This window comes from Epinephelus fuscoguttatus, linkage group LG16 (assembly GCF_011397635.1).
Source record: "Epinephelus fuscoguttatus linkage group LG16, E.fuscoguttatus.final_Chr_v1".
Classification (NCBI taxonomy): Eukaryota; Metazoa; Chordata; class Actinopteri; order Perciformes; family Serranidae; genus Epinephelus; species Epinephelus fuscoguttatus.
Window position 1 is genome coordinate 4,961,183 of NC_064767.1, and position 22,205 is coordinate 4,983,387.

The 22,205-nt window shown below is 41.8% G+C and overlaps 1 protein-coding gene across 3 annotated transcripts in view; it reads left to right on the forward strand.

Moving 5' to 3' along the window:
* Window positions 1-22,205, forward strand: part of atrnl1a (attractin-like 1a) — a 439,798-nt gene that overhangs the window by 226,968 nt on the left and 190,625 nt on the right. For all 3 annotated transcript variants that reach the window (XM_049600221.1, XM_049600219.1, XM_049600220.1), the window contains one exon: window positions 15,019-15,080. In XM_049600221.1, coding sequence (XP_049456178.1) covers window positions 15,019-15,080 — 62 coding nt within the window. The remainder of the gene's footprint in view (window positions 1-15,018; window positions 15,081-22,205) is intronic.

Genomic DNA, 22,205 nt, shown 5'->3' on the forward strand with positions numbered 1-22,205 from the left:
AGTGTATTGATCTGGGGCCTTTACTGAAAATGCCTCCAGGCAAAAATCCCATGAACTTCCTTAAACTTAAGATGCATTTCCGAAACACGTTGGAACTTACAACTTTAGGAGAACTGACCAGCAAGTGCCTCCTGACTGTTCAGAGAAGATAAAGGGTCCAATCATATACCAGCAGCACAACTATAGTAGCTAGATTTCCACCGATGCAACTGTCATTTTCACAACCCGCGCCCACGTTGTCTGCGTAGCAAATGTACTTGCCCATCTGTGCCCACAGGGTGATTCTTCAGACTTATTTATACTCCCTTTATGTACAAAAATAGAAACATCTGTTTTAAAAATTGTAAACAACACATTCTCACTCCAGCCTCGTCACATATTGACGTTTGGTCATGGACTTCTCAGGTCCACATACGACGTGTAAGGTACCCAGGGTGTGTTGGTTAAAGCTATAGTGCGTATCTTCTGTTGCCTCCCAGCGGATAATGCGTTATTACAACTAATAAGCCGGCGGCACTTCCATGTACACAGAGTAACACTTGCCAGTCGCCACACACCGTGTAAACAGAGTAACACTCGCTTCACACCGTGTACACAATGCTACACAACGTGGCGAACACCAGGCTGCTAACATTACATTGCGTTCATAGCACAATTTCCAAGAAAATAATGAAGTACTAGGTCCAGCACATGTAACAGCAACACATACTACTCATAATATAATTATAAACCAAGTCACTTAACTTATCCTGCAGCAGCAAGGCAACATCCGTGTCTGTCCTCAGCCCAATTTCTTCCTTCAGGGCTCTCCACCGAGGATAAGCAACGCCAATACAAATCCTTGTTTGCCTTCTCCGTTGGTCACTTTCCTTCTTTGCTAATAGACCTTCACCCGAACGTCCAGGCCTTTTCTTTGTGGTAGGATCCACTTCGGAACCGTGTCTCGGCCGCTTCTTTGGGTTCTCCGCCATGTTGCTTTCTCTTTCTACCTGCACTCTACCTCTTGCTATGAGACTCTCCGCTCTTCCTCCCCCTGCCCTTCATTTCCTGTACGCCAGCGCGGGAATGTTGCTGGTTGACACGCAAACTAAAAATGATATACAGTATATTGAAAAATACCGCGAGATGTTAGAGGAGCCGATCGGCTTAATCAGCATTGTGTCATCTCCTCTAGTAGTGGCTTGGGTGAAACAGACATTTACGGACCTGTAGAAGTTACGCACTATAGCTTTAACTCTGGTTCTTGTCCTGCCACATTTCCCTCTGAGGCCACCTGCTGCCATTTAACTATAATGGCGACCGGCCATGTATTATGCTGAAGTTCAGGGACAGCTTTTTTCATCAATGTCTGGAAGTCACTGCTCATGCACTCGAGTTCGACGACTTGGGAGTGACACAAGGGTTGTTGTAAACATCACTGCCCTCATACTTACACGTGTCCTTTATGATGGCATAGAAATAGCCAATAGATGGCACTAGGGGGTGGAGTCAAAAGTTTCACACAAAAACAAATGAGGTCATGGAGGAGGAGATTGGCTACATTTCAACGGAGACAGCATTTTAGACAGCCATGGTCTGTGAAGCCATTATACACATCCTGACACATGGACAGAGAATCTTTTTCACTATATTACCGATTCATTTCTTTCTGCCATTATTTTAAAGTGTTCATCGTCTTCTACGGTCGAATGTCACTTGTACTATGCTACACTGCCTCCACAATCTCTGGTGGTACTGCTTTGTTTTGTCCATGTCCGTAAGCTTTCAGAAAACGTGCACAAATACGAACGAAATGAACGCAGAGTACGGGTGGAAGGCTTTGTCCATAAATGTCTCCGTCTTTGTATCTGATGTTGAGCACTGTTAGCACATTGTTATTTTGAGGCAGCAGAAAGTGATCTGGCAATTGACCAACATTAACCTGGTCTAAAGTTTAAATGACGCAGCATTTTCCTGCTGTTTAGAAGGCACATTATTCAGATAGTAAGATGCACCTACATAGGCGGGTTCACAACTTGTTTACACACACACAGCACCGTGTGGATGGGTTGCAGGTGGATGAAATAATTCATCATTAATGAGGATGATATTAATGACATTCTGTAAAATGTGAACGTAGCAGAGATCAGAGCAGAGCTGCTGTCTGACTTGCGTTTAAAAGAGAAGCTCTGAGCATTTTCACACGAGGAGCAGCGTAACTTAATTCATTATTTCAGAAGCTAAAAGTTTAGTTCTGTTTCCTCTACAGTTTTTAGTTTAGAGCTTAACTGCTCTTATCACAAAATTGCTCGCGTCTTCATTTGCCGAATCGGTCATGTAAAAAGCAGTGCAGCAGGTTCAGGCATACCTGGCTTTTAAAGGGTAACACTCTGATTTGTTGACTTCATGTCAAAATACACCTGTCATCAATTAAGAGACTAAGTAAAATCGCTTTGTCCCTTGTGCTTTACTTTGCACCCATTTAATGACCATATTTGGAGTTGGACACGTCTTAAATGCACTTGCACTGTGCACTTTGAGCCATGTTTCACAATCTTTATCAGACTTTTTGAGCTCCTCATCGTGATGTAATTTTTGGCTTTAAATGTAATAGCAACAGTGAAACCCTGCGCTGCCTTTTCTGTTTAAAACAAATAATTCCTGTTCCAGGATTTTGTTTGTACAGACAAAACAAACAAAAGTTGTAGCTTCTGAAATGACCATAAAACAGATTTACCACCTCTGATAGTGTCTCAGTAGGAAGTGAACTTTATACGACGCAATATTGGATTAGATTGCATTAAATTTTGCATGGTACTCTGATTTTTTTTTGTGTGTGTGTGTGTGTGTGTGTGTGTGTGTGTGTGTGTGTGTAGCTCTGCAGTGGATCAGGAAGAAAAGGGTGTGGCCTAAACAGCTTATTGATTATAGTTGTTTTTAACGACTGCAGTTGTTGTAAATTAAAATGATGGCTGTTGGCTGGAGTCGGTGTGAGGCTGGAAAGTGTGTGTGTGTTTAAGGGAGAAGTAAATTAGGTGGAATGTTTGAGTGTGTATTAATTGATTTTATTGACTTTAATGTTCACAATCTGTCCGCTGAGCCAGTTTGTGCTTTTATATCTCACCTGAATGAATAGTTATTTGTTGCATTAGTTTCTGATCGTATGTTTATTCATTTTCTCACAGCGTATGTGCATGTGTTTATTTTCTTTTTGTGTTGCCGTGTGTGCTCGTGTACACTCTTGATAACTCTTTATACTGTCAGGGGGTGATGATGTAAGTTGCTGCATTGGAAGCCTGAATGCAAAGCCAGGCTCTTTTCTCCCTCATGCCTGTATTAATGCTCCGTCCCTCTGGACCCAAATCAGCTTTTCTGCAGGTTTTTCACTGTCAGGCCATTTTACCTGCTGCAAAAATGCCGGTAAACCTCTTAAGCCCATTCTGCCCCATTTCTTTCTCTCTTCCCCTCCCAACTAGTCTCAGAGGATTCACCAAAGACAAAGACACAGCCTTTCCGGCTATTAGGGCCATTTAAAGCTATCCCCATGTCGAACATGCTTGAAATATATTGCTGTCAAATGTACTGTGATCACTGTTTTTATAGTCCGTATTATGTGCAGCGCTGCTTTTTTTTTTTTTTTTTACACTAATTTTAAAAATGATCTTGGGAAGTTCACCTGTCATGAGGATCAGGTGAAGTCACATTGGTGGCCTCAGCAACACTTTCATGTCATCCTAAAGTTTCATAAAGGAAAATGTCTTGTTGAAGCCAATTAGAATGAAATATAGGAGTCTTCATCTCCTAACGTGAAAATGAAAATGAATCAGAGAGTGCAGGTCTGCCTGACAGGGCTGATTCCTTATGAAAGAGCTCTCTGAGACACATTTGAAGACATCAAAAGTTAAATTACAGCCTTATTATTCGGAACGTTTTAGATCCTGAACTTTATTTTACACCGAAGACAAAGACTTGACATTGACAGCTGAGTAAACAATTAAGTGTTACAACTGATGTCCTCATCCACAGTAATCTGGAGGCTGAACTCCATGTCATCGAGGCTGCACGCTGCAGATGTAAAAAAAAAAACAAATGCAGTTGACTTTCGTTGCCTCCACTCCGGCAATAGCCACAGCTGGAAGCATCATGTTTTGGGGTTTGGTCAAGGTCACTATGACCTTGCATCTGTCTCATTTTTGTGAATGTGATATCTGAAGAACATTTTGAGAGAAGTTCTTGAAATTAAGCACAAACATACACTTTGAGTCAAGGATGGATTGATTTGAATTTAGTGGCCAAAGGTCAAAGTTTAAGGTCACTGTGACCTTGTCTGTTGCATTCTCGTGAACTGGATATCTCAAGAGCAGCTGGAGGGAATTTCTTTAAATTTGGCACAAACATCTACTTGGACACAACAATGAATTGACTAGATTTTGGTGGTCAGAGGTCTAAAGTCAAGGTCACTGTGACCTTCCGTCTGTCTCATTTACTGATATCTCAAGAAGACCTTGAGGGAATTTCCTCAAATTTGACACAAACGTCCATTTGGACTTAAGAATGAACTGATTAGACATTGTTGGTTAGAGGTCAAGGTGACTATGACCTCACAGAACATGTTTCTGGCTATAATTTAGGAATTCATGCGCTAATTATGACAAAGTTAAACACAAATGTGTAACGGGATAAAATGATGAAGTGATGACATTTTATATCTGTCCATTACTCAGTGTCATATCTCAGGAACAGAAGGGAAGACATTTTTTCAGATAAACTAAATTGGTGACTCTAATCTTGAAACTGTGCTGATTGTATAGCTCCTCTGTGTTGCCGGGGAGAAGATGTGTGTGAAGCATCCATGATGTGAACTGTGAATGTAACTTGACGGCACACAACCCCAGACCAGTAGTTCTAGTTATTTAATGTATATATCTTGATTTCAAAGGGAGATATACTTTTATCCCACTACATTTATTTGACACTTATATGTACTACTTACCTAAAATGGTTATATGATAGGATGCCGTACTGTACTACTAATCTGCCTAGTAGTATATAGAGGTTTTGAAACTGGCTCAGCTGCAACATAAAAATGCTCTTCTATGAATTTATTAGTGATAAAACAGAATAATATATATTCTATGTAGGGATAATAAATGGCCTTAGTGTAGTCACGCAGCCACATCAGCTGTTAAAAAGTGATAATGGACACATCGTCGGGCATTATCCCACTTTTACCACGGCCACTTACCAAAGAAATAAAAAGTAAGGATATTCATTCATATTTTTGTGCTTCTTGCTGACAAAATCTTATTTTTTTCACTGGCCATAACTCGGTTTCTGTGCTAACACCTGAGGGTTTTACCTAATACTTGGAGCAATCATTGCTGCCCTGTAAGGTTCTTATACAATGGAAATGTTTTTCACTATTCCAGTAAAAGGACAAACCCAGATACGTCCCAGCAACGGGTCATATTCTAGTCCGCCCAGCTCCTGGAAGCCTTTGGCCTAGCTATCAGTGAAAAAGCTAACATTATGCTAGCAAGATTTAAAGTCAATAACATTGCATACAGCTGACAAACAGTAAATATAATTTGACAGACTTGCTTGCTATCAGCCATGTCACTGTCCCCAAATCGATATCAAGACTTTCATGAACAAACGAGTTGTGTAGTGTGTGTGTGTTTGTGTGGCGAGGATGTTGCTCCACTTTCTGCGGTCTTCCTGATTTGGTCTCCAGTAGCTCTGTAGAGACGTTTCACATTTGTGACCGCTCACAGTCATGATCTGTCTGGTGTCGAGTTCTGCATCAGACAGCTTTTGTATGGTGGTGCTGCGGAGGCAGTGGTTGGTGTATCTCTGCTGTGTGCCAGCTTGCTTGCAGAGTCGGGGCAACATTGTGGAGAGGTGATTAACGCCCATCGGCTCTCGTGTAAACCTGAATGTTACCACACATATTTTAGTTGTCATATAAATTTACCTTTCATCTAAATATGCACTACGCATGATACACTTACCAAACTTTGTCAAACTCGCAGTTCACATTTTTTCTTGGATGTAGATAAAATGCTGGTGCGTCAGGAGGCAGGAGGGAGAGGTACTTTGCCAACGAGGACACAGGGCAGAGAGGATCACCAGGCAGTTCGTACATAAATCCCCTTGTGCTCTCTTTGTTCCTTCCCTGTGGGTCGTTGTGGTTTTTAGTATGTTCGTTGAACGTCAGCGTTGCATATTTCAAACCGTTTTCGTCCGCTTTGATTATAAATGACGAGGGTTTGAGCCGACGATTTCCTTCGTTTCCTCTGCGCCCAAAGTGCAGCTGCGTATCAAACCAAACTTTATTAACCAAGCCCACTGGAGTGTTTGGATTCAGGACCCGCTTTATGGTGCTGAAGTCAGCATCTGTAATTGATGTGTGATGTACTGTAGTGTCAAGTCCTTTCTTCCTCAACATTTTCACAGCGCCAGTGAACACACTATTAGACGTTGTGAACTCTGTGTCTTTGAGGAGGCACCAGGAGAGGCTGAGTGGGGGGTCGTTAACGTATCTGTTGATCTGTAGCTGCTCAGTCCGTATAGTTCACCTTTGCAGTTTCTGACAGTGCCATAAAATTCTCGTAAAATGTCACTGAATTGTTGTTTAGACACTGTCTGAAAGTCTACGGCCGCACCTTTATCTTGGCACCAGTCTTCAAAGCACTTCACTGCCCACTTGGTCTGTTTAACTGTATTGGCCTCACTTCTCTCCTTCTCCAGTTGGTCAACCTCTCCAGATGTCAGCTCCGCATGTCGTCTTTTGCTCGGCTTTTTTTTCGGAGACAGGCACTCCTCAATCCATTCATCCATCGTTAGCCCTCCCCGGAGATCAAAGTTAATCGTGAACATGCTTAATTGTTAATTGTTAACGCTGTCAAAAAATAAACGTAAAAACCAGCTACTTTTTGCTACCTGCTGTAACAGTTGGTTGTTGTCATGGATACATTGTTGCTTCCCTGACGTGGAATGATATGCTGTGACAAGGCTTTAGAATAGTAGCTGTGGTATACGTTCATTATATCACAGTTAACAACCAATCAGATTGCAGGATTTCACCTTTCCGTTTTATAATTGTAAACAGATAACAGATACTATTACGTATAGCCTTTGCATTAATTTAGAACCGTGAACAGACAGTTTCACCAGAACCTCTTACTAGGTGTCCATTATCAGTTTTAAAATGACACCCTGCAGCCAATCAGAATCAAATATTCACTCAGATCATGGTATAAGATAATATAACAGTGTGAAAGGAGCCATACGACTGCTTTTACACCTGATACGTAGGGTAAATGGTGCTGATAATGCTTCTGTACTTTACTCAAATAACATTTAATTTAGGACTTTTACTTTACTTTTGTCTTTTTATGTATTTATTTCTACTTTTACTTAAGTAAAAAATCAGAGTACTTCCTCCACAACTGCTGTTAATATAGCAAAAGTAGAAAAACTGTGACATTGTTATAGAGCCACAACACATCTTAGGGCAAGGTTAGTATAGTTGGTCAATAAGAGGGCAACAAAGTGTAAGGATGGTTTGGTCCGATTGTGTGCCAACAGTCAGAATCAGATTCTCTCTATCTCATCATGCACATCTTCCTCTAACTGTGTAGAATCGAGGCGTCAGGAGGCTCTGATCTCTCCAACAGAAAACTCTGCTCTGTTTTCTCCCTACGGGGCAGAAAAGTGAATGGAAAATCAATTATGTCTGTAATAAATAATCCTCTTAACATGAGGAAGTTTAAACATGTACAACAATGGCTTTTTAGGAGTTTTTATAGCTGAAGGCCAAAACTTTGCTCTGCCGCAGCGGGGTGCATCTCACACACTCTGAGACACACAAACAGGAGCACACGTAGAGTCAACACACACGGCTGTTGATGGAGACAGACTGCAGAGTTATGTTTTGAGGGATGAGATGAGGTGAGAGGTGATGGGAATGTGTGGGTGTGTGTGCTGATGAAACAAGTGGAAATACGTTTAACACTTTAATTTATTTAGTTTTATTTTAATGGTGCAGCATATAGTGTATCGTTTTTAACATATATTGAAAAATGTTTCTATCGTGTGATGCTTTCATTAATCAGCATAAAAAAGTTACATTTAAAGGTTCAATTAGTTCTGGTGGTATTTATTCATGCAGATGGGTTTGGTTTCATTCGCTCAGGTTTTTAGATATCCTTCTCTGAGATTTCTGCCGAAGCCGCAGTACAGTTGAGGTGAATACAATTTCCTGGGAGCCTCATTAATAAGATTAAAAACCTTCTTTTGAAGAATGTCCAGGTCGAGATAATCTGCAACAACGAGTCACAAACTAACAACATAAATTACATTCTGTAAAATGTGTCACAAGGCCAGAGTGAACAAAAATGTGATTTGAAAATCATAAACTGAATTGCTCATAAGCAACATATAAAAGATCATCTTTGAAACAGCCCACTGGTGACGCAGAGTTTTCACAGACCTCCCTGTAAAGTCCAGTTCAGACCGAAGATTCGCGATGAGATGAAACTGTTTCAGAGAAAAGTTACAGCAGTGTGAACTGGCCGGTCTGAGCTCGACCCAAACCGGCTGATGGTGTCACCTGCAACTCAGCTGGTCAATTCGCTGGTGGCTGGTTTTAGAACGTAAAGCACGTCACCTGTTTCAACAGCCAATCAGCTTGTAGTGAAGTCCGCTGGTCAAGTCAAAATGACAGCAGATGGTGTGTTTGCTTGCTGCAGCAGGTGCTCCGTCCCCACCGAGCCCTCTGTTTCTGTCCTCACGGTATGCCGGTGTCAGACAATGGGTCGCTGCTGCTGCTGGCTGTATGTGCTTATGCCCCGCCCACACACACATTCTCATTGACTGATGAATTGGCGCTGGTTATTTATATTATTGTGGTGTATTGATTATGAATACAGTCCATCTGATGCTGGTTTTGTTTCATCACTGTAGCCAGTATCTCACTATTACTATCCTCATTCAGACTTTAAGAAGCTACAAATTATATTCAGCCACAAAATAAGTCTGAAAAGCTGCAAATCAGAACAGAAGTACGGAGAGTTGTTGAGATGATACACCATCTCATCTAGTTGCATTGGTTCATAAAAAGTTTTAGAATGTTGCCAAACAGCGCATCATAAGTCGTTGCCTGTTTCAACTCGTTAAGTTGTGAATTATTGGTTTGACTTGGCATTAAGTACGTTAGGAACTATCATAAGACATTAAAGGGTGGATTTTCAACCCCGGAATAAATGCTGGTATTATACATTTATGCAAACCACTGATATGTCACATTTGTACATTGTTATGTAGAGGATATCTTGAATCTTTACATTTCCTTATGTTTGAACAATCAGGGTGTCCGTGGGGTCTTAAAAAGTATTAAAAGTTAATAAATCAAATGTCGGAAAATTAAAGCCCTTAAAAAGTATTAAAAGGTCCTAATCGCGATTTTATGAAGTATTAAATTTTCTTGGCATTCAAGCTTTGACAAAAAATATCCATGAATGTATAATTTATTTTCCTCTTCATGACTATTACAAACAACGATGTGTAGGTAGGCACACTCAGACTGCCACTCGGGGCCGTGCGCGTACCTGTGCGACATCATGTGACAGCGCACGTCCAGGCGCCAAACAGAGGAGCAAAAGACAATAAAAAATCCTTCTCATCTTACCTCAGTTCTGTTGTATGTTTGTGCTCCATAGATTTAATTGCAAACTACAACTTTTTAGTAAGTTAAAGATGCGTTGCTGCTAACGACAGCGTGAAGTGGCGATGAGGTCTTAAGGTTTTTTTGGAAGGTCTTAAAAAAGTCTTAAAAAGGATATTGAAATTAACCTCAGGACTCCTGCATACACCCTAACAATGCTGTGGTTAATGTGCAGTTAGGTTTAGCACAAGAAACACTTGTTTATGATCAGGAAAGATGAGGTTTTGGTGGCACAATCCTGTCTGGAAACACAGGCATGTTTTGGTAAAGAACAACTGCTGTTAGCGCGCTATCCTGACCGGACATTGAGTGATGTCTTTGTTTAAAAACAACCACTTTTCATGGCACTATCACTAGTGAAAAACAGTGACAGGTTGCTGAAAAACATTCATGTTCGGTGCCTGAATATCTGCAGCAAACACAGAAATGACTTGCTGAAAAGAAACTGGTTTTGTTATTTGTTTGTCTTGAACAGTGGACTGCAGTTTGGCAGGTGTGTCGCCTCGGTGACATGCCATCCAACGTGCCCTCTACCTCCCAGTGACAAAGTCAGCCCATTGGCTTTAATAATGTAGATATGATATGTATTAAATGTACAAATGTAATGTATTTGTAGTTTGCTGAAACGAGCAATTGCAACACCTTTTTTTGGTGACTTCGCAGGTAATTTGGCACAGAAAAAAATTCAACACCATTGCGTAAGAAAAGAGGGTAAACTTTGGTGACCATTTGTCACCATTTGCTTGGCAGGTGTCTCGCCTCAGTGACACGCTATCCATCATCCCCTCCACCACCTAATGACAAAGTCAGCTCATACTACATCACTTTAGAAACATCAATATGATATGTATAAGGTGCCCATGGTTTGCAGCAATGCCTACATTTTCTTCTGGCCACTGGGCTGGGACTTTGGTTCTGCAAAGTTAGCTTACCTTAAAGATTTTCAACTGTCATTCTTTAATGTTTTGAAGAGCACAAACAATATCCCGTTCACCTCCATTATATTTTGGGTTGAGGCAGATGATTTGAGAGCCAGATAACGTAAAATCTCAGCACCTCAAACCAGACACTGCCTGCGTAACTTAACACCAACAGAGCTAAGTGGCAAAAATATGATTCTGTTTTTTGTAATTTGGTGAATTGACCCTTTAAAGCGATCCTGCAGCATGAGTGAGTCGACATGTATTACGTCTGAAGCTCAGGACAACAGAGGGCCACACACTGCACCAACATCCCAGCACATAAAGCACGATGATGGATGGTGCAGTCAGTGGATTCAGTGGTGCTGTAGCATCCAGTCGGATTGTTGGAGTTCAGTTGAACAAAGTGCTGCAGAAAACCGGAGAGCACAAAAGGCCAGAAGCCTTTCTCACAGGCTAATCTTATAATAACCTACAAACCATATGGGTGATGGCACGTATTGTATTCCAAGTGTGTGTGTGTGTGTCAAGGAGATAAAGAACATGTGAGAATGTATTTGGCAGAAATAAAAATGTTGGCCTTACGTAAGAGGTCTGAACATTGGCCTTAGGTAAGAGAGATGTTCCTCCACAGTTATTGCATCAGTTTCACATGATGCTCTGTAACACATGTTGGGAAAGCAACGTTACATAAGGGCTTGCTGGATTTGTGGGATGTATAGTCAGAGTGTTTCGGTTGCTTTGTACAAAACTATCTCTACTACAGATATCGAAGACAGTCGTACTTCTTAAGAAACTATCTGAAAACCAAATCATCTTATAATATTAAAACCATTTGCTTTTTTTGTGGTGTGTGGAAGCAGATGGAAGAACATGATTAAGAACATGAACTGAGAGGTCGTGGTGACACTGTGATTCATTCTATTTGTCAGACCGATAATGAATATTCAAAAAAGATGACAGATTGGTTATTTAGGTCGGACTGAACTTAAGGTTTGCTTGTCTAACTTTATGTACGTGTCATATTATGTTGATATATGATTTTGGTTGCTTGACATCAGACAGAATCGTCAACTTGCATCACTCAGTTTCCATCTCCGACATTGTATCCAGTCTAACCGATCTCTGTGGGGAAGGGGGGATTCGACTTCTCCTTACCAGTCACTACAGACCAATGTATTTACACGAATGGATCGGCATCATAAGCACGCTGGCGTACGCCTATGGTGCACAGCGTAGGCGGAGTCTGCGAGCGACATATGTCACCATGATCATATGGTATGTACAAACACAACCAAGTCAAGGGAGATTCATAAGATCTTGGTCATGGACTTTCCACATCGACATACAGTATGACGTGCAAGGTACTCTGGGTGCGTTGATTGTTGACGTTCTGAGATGCAGTATCAACTACACCTTGTTACATGCATTGTGTGTTTTCAAAGTGCACTGTAGGAGGCCCTGGGGCAGACCCACGCTGGAGGTATTACATATCTTGTCTGCAGTGCTTAATTAGAGCCGGAACGTACTGGAACGCACACCAGGATCTTTTCAGAAAAGGCCCTGGTGCGTTCCGGAACTAATTTGCATGGGTCCAGAACTTTTCACATCTAAAAACTACATACAGTATTGGCTGATGTCACTAGTGTTGCAGGGTGGAGTACTGTAGTACTACAGTGCCTCACGTACCATTACTGTGGGATAAGTTCAGAGTCCAATTGCAAGAGGGTGAGTGTCCATGCGCTGTCCAATAACGGTGCGCGCTGGCCACCTGGCACTCAGTATGCTGCTGTAGATGTTCCAGACATGTGAGTATCTTTGAGCAGTGAAAGTTATTATTTATTTCTTTTTACTTGTCGGCAGTGACTTGTTTTCCACAGAGCTCTACGTGCGAGCATTTTACTCGCATTTGCAATTAAAAATAGTTTTGTGCAAGCAAAATAAATCATTCAGCTCACTGTGCCAGTACAGATTTCAACCAGCAGCAGAAACGAAAGGCAAATCCTGCTGGTTGTGGGTTGAACGGGGGTCACAGACAGGAATATGGCGGTCAAATAGCCTACGGTGGCTCCGTGGTGCAAGATAACGGCTTACCGGCGACAGAGAAGTCCGACTCCAGGTCCAGTAGCCTGCTTTCCTCTTTCATTGGTGTCATGACTGCCCAGAAGTACCTGGACAGCCGAGCCGTGGCAGTACACAGGTATGTGGCATGTCAGAGGAGAAACGAGCCGTTCACATTTCTCTCTTTGTGGCAGGTAACCATCCACAAACCTCACCGCACTTTAGGGACTGTTCTTTACTTATGAAGGGACTGTTCTTTACTTATGAAGGGACTGTTCTTTACTTATGAAGGGACTGTTCTTTACTTGTCAGGGGAGGAGGGTGGCTGTTTGATTTTTATTCTATTTATTTATTTTATTTTGATCCCCTCTATGTTAATCACTTATTGATGCTGTTTTTGAAGTATAAATAAGTCAATAAGTAATTTATTCCATTGAAATATCATTGATGTATTATAGAAAAGTGATTTATCTTTTTATAAATGACAAAAGGAACATCTGCCTCATTTTTGCTGTGGTATCATGATACTACTCAGAACAGTGATACTTTCACTGGTATCATACCGTGGGTCCCAATTTTGGTACCGTGACAACACTAGATGTCACAACCATTCCATTCGGAGTCACGCAGTGAGGTGGCTCGGGTGCCGCTTAAAAAAGTGTTCCCCCACTTTTGGGAGTGGGGGAACACTGCTCTCTCAGAGGCCCAAAGTGTTCCCCTACTTCTAATTTCATAAATTGAGCACTGCTTGTCTGGCCTGGGAACACCTCGGGATCCCCAATGGGGAGCTGGAAAGGGTTGCTGGGGAGAGGGACATCTCGAATGCTTTGCTCGTCCCGCTGTTCCTGCGACCCGACTTCAGATAAGCGGTTGAAAATGAATGGTTGGACTTCCATTTGTACAGTTTGCATACAGTCTCCTTCAAGATCAACACACTACATTGGGACAGCATCTCAAATGGATGTCTTTTCCTTCAACAATGGGAAAAAAAGTACAGGGTTTGGCTTGTAATCATACAGGCAGCAAACACAGGCCTTCTGGGTGAAAGGCGGTGGTTGTTGGACCCATCCACCACCACTTCCAACCACCCTACTCAGACTTCCACCCCCTTAACTTATGTTGTTGTCCCGCGGCGTTTCCCCCGACACAGCCGGACACCAGTAAACAATCATGGCGACCGGCTACATATCATGCTGATGTGAAAGGACGGCTTTTTTTTGTCTGTGTTTGACACCAGAACTCACTGTCCATGCTCCGGTATTCAACGACTTCAGAGTGAGACCAGGTTGGTCATTCAGGCTTACATAAAGTGACATTGTGAACAACATTGTCCATGCAGGCAATACTTTGCCAACCAGGAAAACTACCATGGCTTTTATTCTAGAGACTGACATTGCTGTTTGTTTTGTCAGTTTACAATCACGGTTGCTGCTGCTGGCTGACAGATTACATGCCATTTAGACAGTTTTCATGGCTCTCGCTTTTAAGCAAATGCCAACATGCTTGTTTTGCAGGGCTTTTAAGAGTGGAGCAGAGCAAAGTAAAAACAAACTATCATGTCGAGGCAATCTTGAGAAGACACGTCGATTTAGAACAGCCTCAATACCAGTGTCTGTCTTGTCTATGGCGCTCACCATTGTTATTCCTGCTCATTGGTTCTGGCACTTGGCTTGACAGTAGCTTCACAATGGCATTAGTCTCACCCATAGCTCTGATTGGCTCATTGAGTCTCACCACAACATTAATTGATTGTTGTTTTGTTTTTTAATTTAACCAAGAAACGGCTGTTTCATGTCACAATGCCAGATGATTCAACCAACTCTAACTTGGTGGAGTGGGTGGATTCAAAGGTCCGGACCCAGGAAATGATTTTGTTTCTGTATGTGGGTGATGATAGAAATTGAAAGGAAGATAAAATAGACCACAAACACGCATTCATGCACACAGATACACAGAAGATAACCAATAACTGAAGCCTATATGCCAAACATTTTAAATGTGAGGATTTGCCACTTTTGAAGACGTCACGCTAGGCTCTTTCATGTTTAAGGTGAATCCATGTGCAGAAATGAAAATAAAAAGTTACAGTATGAGTAGAAAATCTACATTTAAACTGTCTCTCCTGGTCATAATTAAGCATAGGACCACTGGGTTTAAACATTACTGATGTAAAATAATCCTTTGCAGCATAAGAAAATACTCAAGGCCCTCTTTTAGTTTCTGTGCTGCGTTTTTTTTAAATTTATTTTTGGACCACAGATTTTAAAATGTGCATTATGTATTAACTGTATATATTTTCTAACCCTCTGTGGTCTCTCCCTTCTCCAACAGATTGCCTTCTCTCAGCATAACAGCATCATGGACCTGGTGCAGTTCTTCGTCACCTTCTTCAGGTGAGTTTTCCCTCACTGTCTTATTTACTGTATGTTTTGTGCCGAGCATGCAGCTGCTCCTCGCAGGGCTTTGCTGCTCAGCGGTTCAGGACCCAGAGGCTCTTTGCACAACTGGGCCATAACCTGGACTCATTGAGTTACAGTAGATGGCAGCAGCCTCAGGCAAGACACTTAACCCCCACCTCCCTGGCAATCTTCTGCTTCTGCTTAACAGCAACAAATAGAAGTGTTGGGCAACGTCAAGGTGTGAGTGTGGTTGCTGAGCACAAGCAGCAGTTTCTCAAGTGCTTCATTTTATGCTTCAGAAAATTGGGGGGCTGTTCAGGAGGAGTCAACAGGCTGAACAGATATGCTTTCTGTCTTAACACACCTTAAACGGTGTGTATCCAGACAAACCTAAAATCGATAAGACCAAAGGACTGGACGGAGGCCATCATCAAAAATGCTCACATGTGCAGCGCACACTTCATATCAGGTTAGGGAAAAAGTATTTCCTGTTGTAGGGATGAATAAGGTTATGTGTATTAAGGGTTATCATGTCCACCTCATCAGAAACTGGAGAGGGATTAAGAGGAAGATTGGATTTCTCTGGAACGCTAACTTTTTAGCACATTAGCTAATGTTAGCTTCCATAGCAAAACAAACAAGTGTGGTCCTCCTTTGTAAGATTGGCTTCCTGTGACATCATCCATCCACTGAGTGAGAGCATACGGGTCGGCCAGTCTGGTCCCGTTGGTCAGTGTTTACTTATTCAAGTAACACTGGCGGTCCCGGAGAGTGAGCAGTGTTGGGTAAGGGTTACTTTAAAAGTAATCAAAGTACGTTACTGCATTACTTTTTTAAAAAGTAACCAGTTACTTTACTGCGTTACTCCCTGTAGTAAGTAACTCAGTTACTTTAAAAGTACTTCCAACGTTACTCCCTGAGAAAAGTAACTCAATTACTTTAAAAGTACTTCCAACGTTACTCCCCGAGTAAAGTAACTCAATTACTTTAAAAGTACTTCCAACGTTACTCCCTGAGAAAAGTAACTCAAGCACTTTTAAAGTACTTTTGAGTATTCTACATTTCCTATTGGCCAATGGACCACAGGGCGCTAAGCCTACATTTTTTTGTCTCCAAAATTAAAGTTATGGACCACTTGCCCTTCACTGAGATCCAATTCTCCCATCACAGCCGTCACTTTGACCAGTAGAAACACACAACGATCTGCTGCCGTAGACAACTGTATGAAAACAACACCCCATCGTTTTTAATATTTCCTATAGGGATGTTACCACACAGAGTAAAAGGGGGAAATGATGGTGTGAAACAGCAGAGGCACTTTGTCAACCCGCTGAGTTAACGTTACTGTCATTAGCATCAAGCTAGCAAACAATGGTACATCCTCACGGTCGGACATAAAGTAACGTTAATAACATTAACAAATAGTGGCGGGGCTTTTACTCACCACAACTGCAGAGGCTCCCAGCTTCATTTGAAACAGACTACATTATAGACAGTCGTTATTTATTAATCCCTCTGTGTGTTGATATATTTACTTTTTATCCGCTCCTGTTGTCTTCATAAAGTTAACATATCGCACCGTCATTTCAAACCCAACACTTGTTTCAAATTAAAAGCCCCTTATAACCTCGGCTAGAGAATCCCTCCATTTTCTAAATAGGCTTTTATTCTGAAACATTTGTCAGAACTTCCTGTGGACGATACAGTAGCTTGACAGTTTACATGTGGCGCTTCAAATGTAGCTCCTGCCATCTGCTGACGCTTTTAGGTGACTACAACAACATGTCGGCTGGCACATGAACACACACAGTGACTCAAATAATATTAAAAGTAATAAAAATAGGACAAGAATAACCCGATGACATCACACATGCCGTGAAAGATGCCCGGGGATAATTGGTGAGTACCAGCGTGTAGCGTGTACCAGGCATAATGCAAGTCCTGAGTCTGAAATATGTCTGTCAGCGAGTCCTACTCCACCTATTTAGACTCCACCGTAGACAACGGCAGCATTTCTCCGACCACGTAGCGAGCCACAAGCTCTGTGGCTTCTTTCAGACTGATAGGTTTAACGTTATCTCCATTATTAGAACCAAACGACAGCCGTTGTTGTTTCGGAGCTGAAGGACTAGCGTTCTAAATGTAACGGAAGTAACTGATGTCTTGTTTGAAAATGTACTAGAGGATTTGATTACTCAAACAACAAACTAACGCGTTAGGTTACTCGTTACTGCAAAAAGTTATCAAAGTACTCTAACGCGTTACTTTGTTACTTTGTAACGCGTTATACCCAACTCTGAGAGTGAGTGACCTGACATGGTGCGTTGGTAAATTCAGTCTGACGCTCTACACTAAAATGAGAGCCCTGTTGGTGGAAGAAACGGAGTGTTATATTTCTACATGAATGAACCAACGGTTAAGTTAATCACACATTCACTCTGCTCGGCGCTCTGCTGCTCCGTCTCCACAGACAGAGTGTCCAGAGTGCGCTCTGCCACTCTGAGAGTGCGCTGCTCTGGATAACCCAACGGTACATTCACACAGAGCTCCCAATTTATGAACACTCCAGTTTGTGTCAGAGTGCGCTCCCACACTCGGATGGAGTACTCCCGAATCCACTGCTCACATCATCTTCCTCCATTGTCTAAAACAAGCCAACAAAACTTGCTAGCTAGCGCTTGCTAATGTCTGTGAAGAATTGTTTTACCTCCAGCTAAGCCCCGCCCACCAAAAAAGGTCACACTGTTTACTAACAGTCAAGTGTTTTAAGTTAGCCTGGCAAACTTGCTAATTTTGAGTTTCAGTGGCAGTGGTGCTGTTTCTGTGAGATATGCTGCTGCACATAGCTTATTATCAAAGTTTATTATCACTGGACATGTCGCGTGTCCAAATTGCACCAAATTTAACGCAGCACATCCTTTGGTCCCCAGAAATCCACCTACCAAGTGTGAGGTACATTGGATGAGTGGTTCTCGAGATACGTAAAGGACACAGCGACAGAGATTCCTGCTCTGTAGTTAGATTAATTCCTAAAAAGGTTTGAGGTGAATGCAAAAACTCAAATTTTAAAAATGATTTCCATCTTCATGACTCCATTAAAACCCAAACAGCCAGACAAAGTGGTCCATTTTTTTTTTTGGACTGGCTGAGAGACGTTTGTGTTACAGCTCGCCGTGCAGACAGGCAGTGGATCTAATGAGGGAGTGTTTTGGGGAAGAAGTCTGGAATGAAGTCTGCTGTCTTCAGGCAAGATTCTGCCACTCAATTACGACACCGGACAAGTGTGTGTTTGTCTGTGTGTATGTGTGTGTATCCATCCCTGTGAGTGTGTGTGTGTGTGTGCGCACAGTTTTTCCTGTATATGTATGTGTCCCTCGCTGTGTGTGTGTGTGGGTGGGTGTCACTGTGCAGCCATGTGAGGAAGTGAGCCATTTTTGTGCCCAGGGCCGGCTTCCGGACATCAGCGACCTTTAGGCCAGCATACAGGGATGATGTCATCATTAGGGGACAGCGTCAAGTTTTGCCGGGAGAGTTCGGTGTTGTGTTTCTGCCTGTGTGTGTTAGTCACTGCTCTGTTTATGAGTTGCTCTCTTCTGCACTGCACCAGACTCTCAGTGAGAAAAGGTTATGTGCTACAACTACAGGACTGTTTTTCTATTTGCTGGTTTATTTACTGCCCTCGTTATATAATGTCATGTGCATGTTGTTTCTGTGCTGCAAAGGTATTCAGGTCTTTACTTATATAACAGTAGCATTACCAGAGTGGGAAATAAAACAAATCCGTTTTTCAGTTGTTACTCTAACCCTGCTTTAATCAATATTTTTACATTAAAAAATAATCAACAAATCAGGGTAATCTGTGTAATAGGTGGTGACAAACACACACAAATTGACACTAACTCTGCAGCTTAACTAAGCTCTCCATCATATTTTAGCTCAATGTTTTGGCTGCACAGCACGTGTACTGTAAGGTTCAGTCACACCAACTATATAAACCTTATTTCTAACAGCAGGCGGCTGCTGTTTTCAGCAAACAACCTCTGATTACCCCTCTGTGCACAACCTGCCCTGCACCTCACTGCAGACAGACACAGGTAAAAACAAGCTGGTGAAGAAAGTGTAACACTGAGCAGCCAAATATTTTCTCAAGAGCTGGTGGAGGCCAAGACGGAGCTAAAAGGAGCATGGAAATGGACGGCAGGTGGACACCACGATGACTTCAATGGGATAATGCTAGGCTCAGCACCAGTTATGCAACTTTAAAGGTCCAGCATGTAAAATTTAGGAGGATTTAGTGGCTTCTAGTGTTGAGGATGGCAGATTGTAACTAGCTTAAACTTCTCCTGGTTAGAATGCCCTCAGTGTTCATTGTTCAGGAGGTTTTTACCGGGAATAGACCTGAGCAAATGGACCCAACACATCCTCACTCCGGCCTCGTCACATATCGACGTTTGGTCATGGACTTTCCACATCCACATACGACGTGCAAGGTGCCCTGGGTGTGTTGGTTGCTGACGTTCCGGGACGATGTGTCAAGTTCTGCCTGTTATAGTCATTGTCTGTTTTCAAAATTTTGAAATTTACAGTTTGCATACAGTCTCTTTCAAAATAAAAGCACTACATCGGAACACCACTGCAAATTGACGTCGTTTTTTCCTAACGCACGTGGTTGGTTGTAGGAAAAAAGAACGGAGTTTGGCTTCATAATCTTATGGGGTGCGAACCCATCCATTGCCCCGCCTGCCCGCCCCACTCAGAATTTCATCCCCTTAATTTTCTTTCTTGTCCCGCTCTGTTTCCTGCTGATGCCGCTGAGCGACGTTAAACCAAACGGCGACTGACTACATATCACGCTGATGTGAAAGGGCGGCTTTGTTTGTCGGTGTCTGACACCGCAAGTCACAGCCCAAGCACTGGATTTTGAAAAGAAAAAGCCAAAAAATATATATTCATAATTGGTCCGACAGCCCATTAGTCCGACATCCCATTGTTCCGATATGTGTTTGTCACTTTCTTTTTCATTTTAACCCACACCATGATCTTTTCCTGACCCTAACCAAGTGGTTTTTGTGCCTAAACCTAACCAGACCTTAACCACAGGGCATCATGATGATTTCAGAACAACGGGACTTCGGAACAATGGGTTTAATATGGTCGGAACAATGGGTTGTCGGAATAATGGGCTGTCGGACCAATGGGCGGTTCCCACAGTGTTTTCCTTGTCACAGAGGGGCTGCTAATGTTAATGTCCCTCTCTAGAGCCAGTTTCTGGTTTGTCCATTCTGGGCTACTGTAGAAACATGGTGATGAACATAGCGATATCTGTACCTGCTCTATATGTAGATATAATCGGCTCATTCTAAGATAATGAAAACACAACCAGTCTTATTTTCAGGTGATTATACACGTGATAAAGAAAACATACTTATTATATTACATCATATTTCTGCCATTTTATCGCCCTAAATCCTACACACTGGACCTTTAAGTAAAAGTATGTAAATATTACAAGTAAAATGCGCATTATTATCAAGAGTAAAGTAATCATCCTAGAGCTTGGTCCTTTTTCAGAGTATTTCAGTTCATAAGACGCATTTTAATGTCCAGGTACATGAGTATAATAAGTACAATGTTTCAATAATGATAATTTTCTTATAATTAATGTATACATATATATTTTTTAATTTCTTTCTTAGGATTTGTGTGTCCATGTTCTTAGAAACTATAGGTTACATATCGGAGATGCAGGCATATGTGCACATGTGAGGGTCTACAGTACAAAGACTTGGCTCTACTGTGCTGATGCGGTCAGGAACTGGAGTGCCAAGGAGCCTGAGTCATGACTCCCATTGTGCGTGCGTGCGTGCGTGTGTGTGTGTGTGTGTGTGTGTGTGTGTGTGAGGGGCAGCCTGTAGGCAGAAGGCACAGTGATGAGATGCAGCCTGGCACTACGAGAGAAGCGAAGAGAAAAAATATGCAGCAAATATAGAAAGAAGTGAAGTGATACAAAGACAGATTGGATAAACTCACTGGCCACTTTATTAGGTACACCTTGCAAACACCAGATTGGACCCCTTTTGCCTTCTGAACAGTATTAAAGGAATACTTCAGCCCCCAGACATTTACTTTTAATTCAATAACTCACTGGTGTGACGCTGAAATGTTAAAAAAACAAAACTTTGTTTTCCTCTCATGCCTCCATGGTGAATGAAGAATCCAAAGAATGGAGAAAATTCTTGAGGAGTTGAAGTCATGAGGGACCACTTTTAATAACAAAACTATATCAAAACATCTGTTTACAATCTCTGACACAACTTGTGCAGTATAATCCAAGTCTCAGTTAGTGTCAGTGAGGCTGATTCATGTTTCAGAGATCAGAATCAAGATGACAGTTTTATACAGTTGTATAAAAATTTCATTTACACATTTTTTTTTCTGCAAATACAAATAATTTCAGCACACATACAAACTGTCATTTCTCCAGCAGTGTTTGAAAGGTTTAAGAGTTTAAGGGCTGATTACCAGCACACACTTACTGATCATTATTTAAAGAGCTCAACATCTCTATTTGTGCTCTCAAAAACTTTTACACAACAAATGAACTAATGTGAGACATGAAAAGTTTTCGTCATAGTTCTCGTCAATGAAATTAACACTTCTTTGCTGCCTGGGCGATTGTGTGGCTCAATTAATGGCACAATTCAACAGCAAATATACACTGAACAAAAATTTAAAAGCAGCAGTTTTGTTTTGGCTCCCATTTTCCACAGGTTTTAGTTAAAGATCTAAGACTTTTTTTATTCACTCAGATGATGTATTTCTCTCAAGCTTTGGTTGCAAATTGGTTAAAATCCATGTTAGTGAAGACTTTTGCTTTTCCAAGATAATCCATCTGCCAGACGGGTGTGGCTGATTGAACAGCATGATCACTACACAGGTGTGTCTTGGGATAGTCACAATAAAAGGCCTTTGTGCACTGAATCTGTTTTTTTCATCTGAAATTGTTGCACATGCGACCTCATGTTGTGTCGATCATGTTTGCACACTGAGGCTGTCATAAACATTCTCAAAACAGGTTTGATTTTCTGCATTTTTCACATCCGTCAGAGCCTTTAGAGA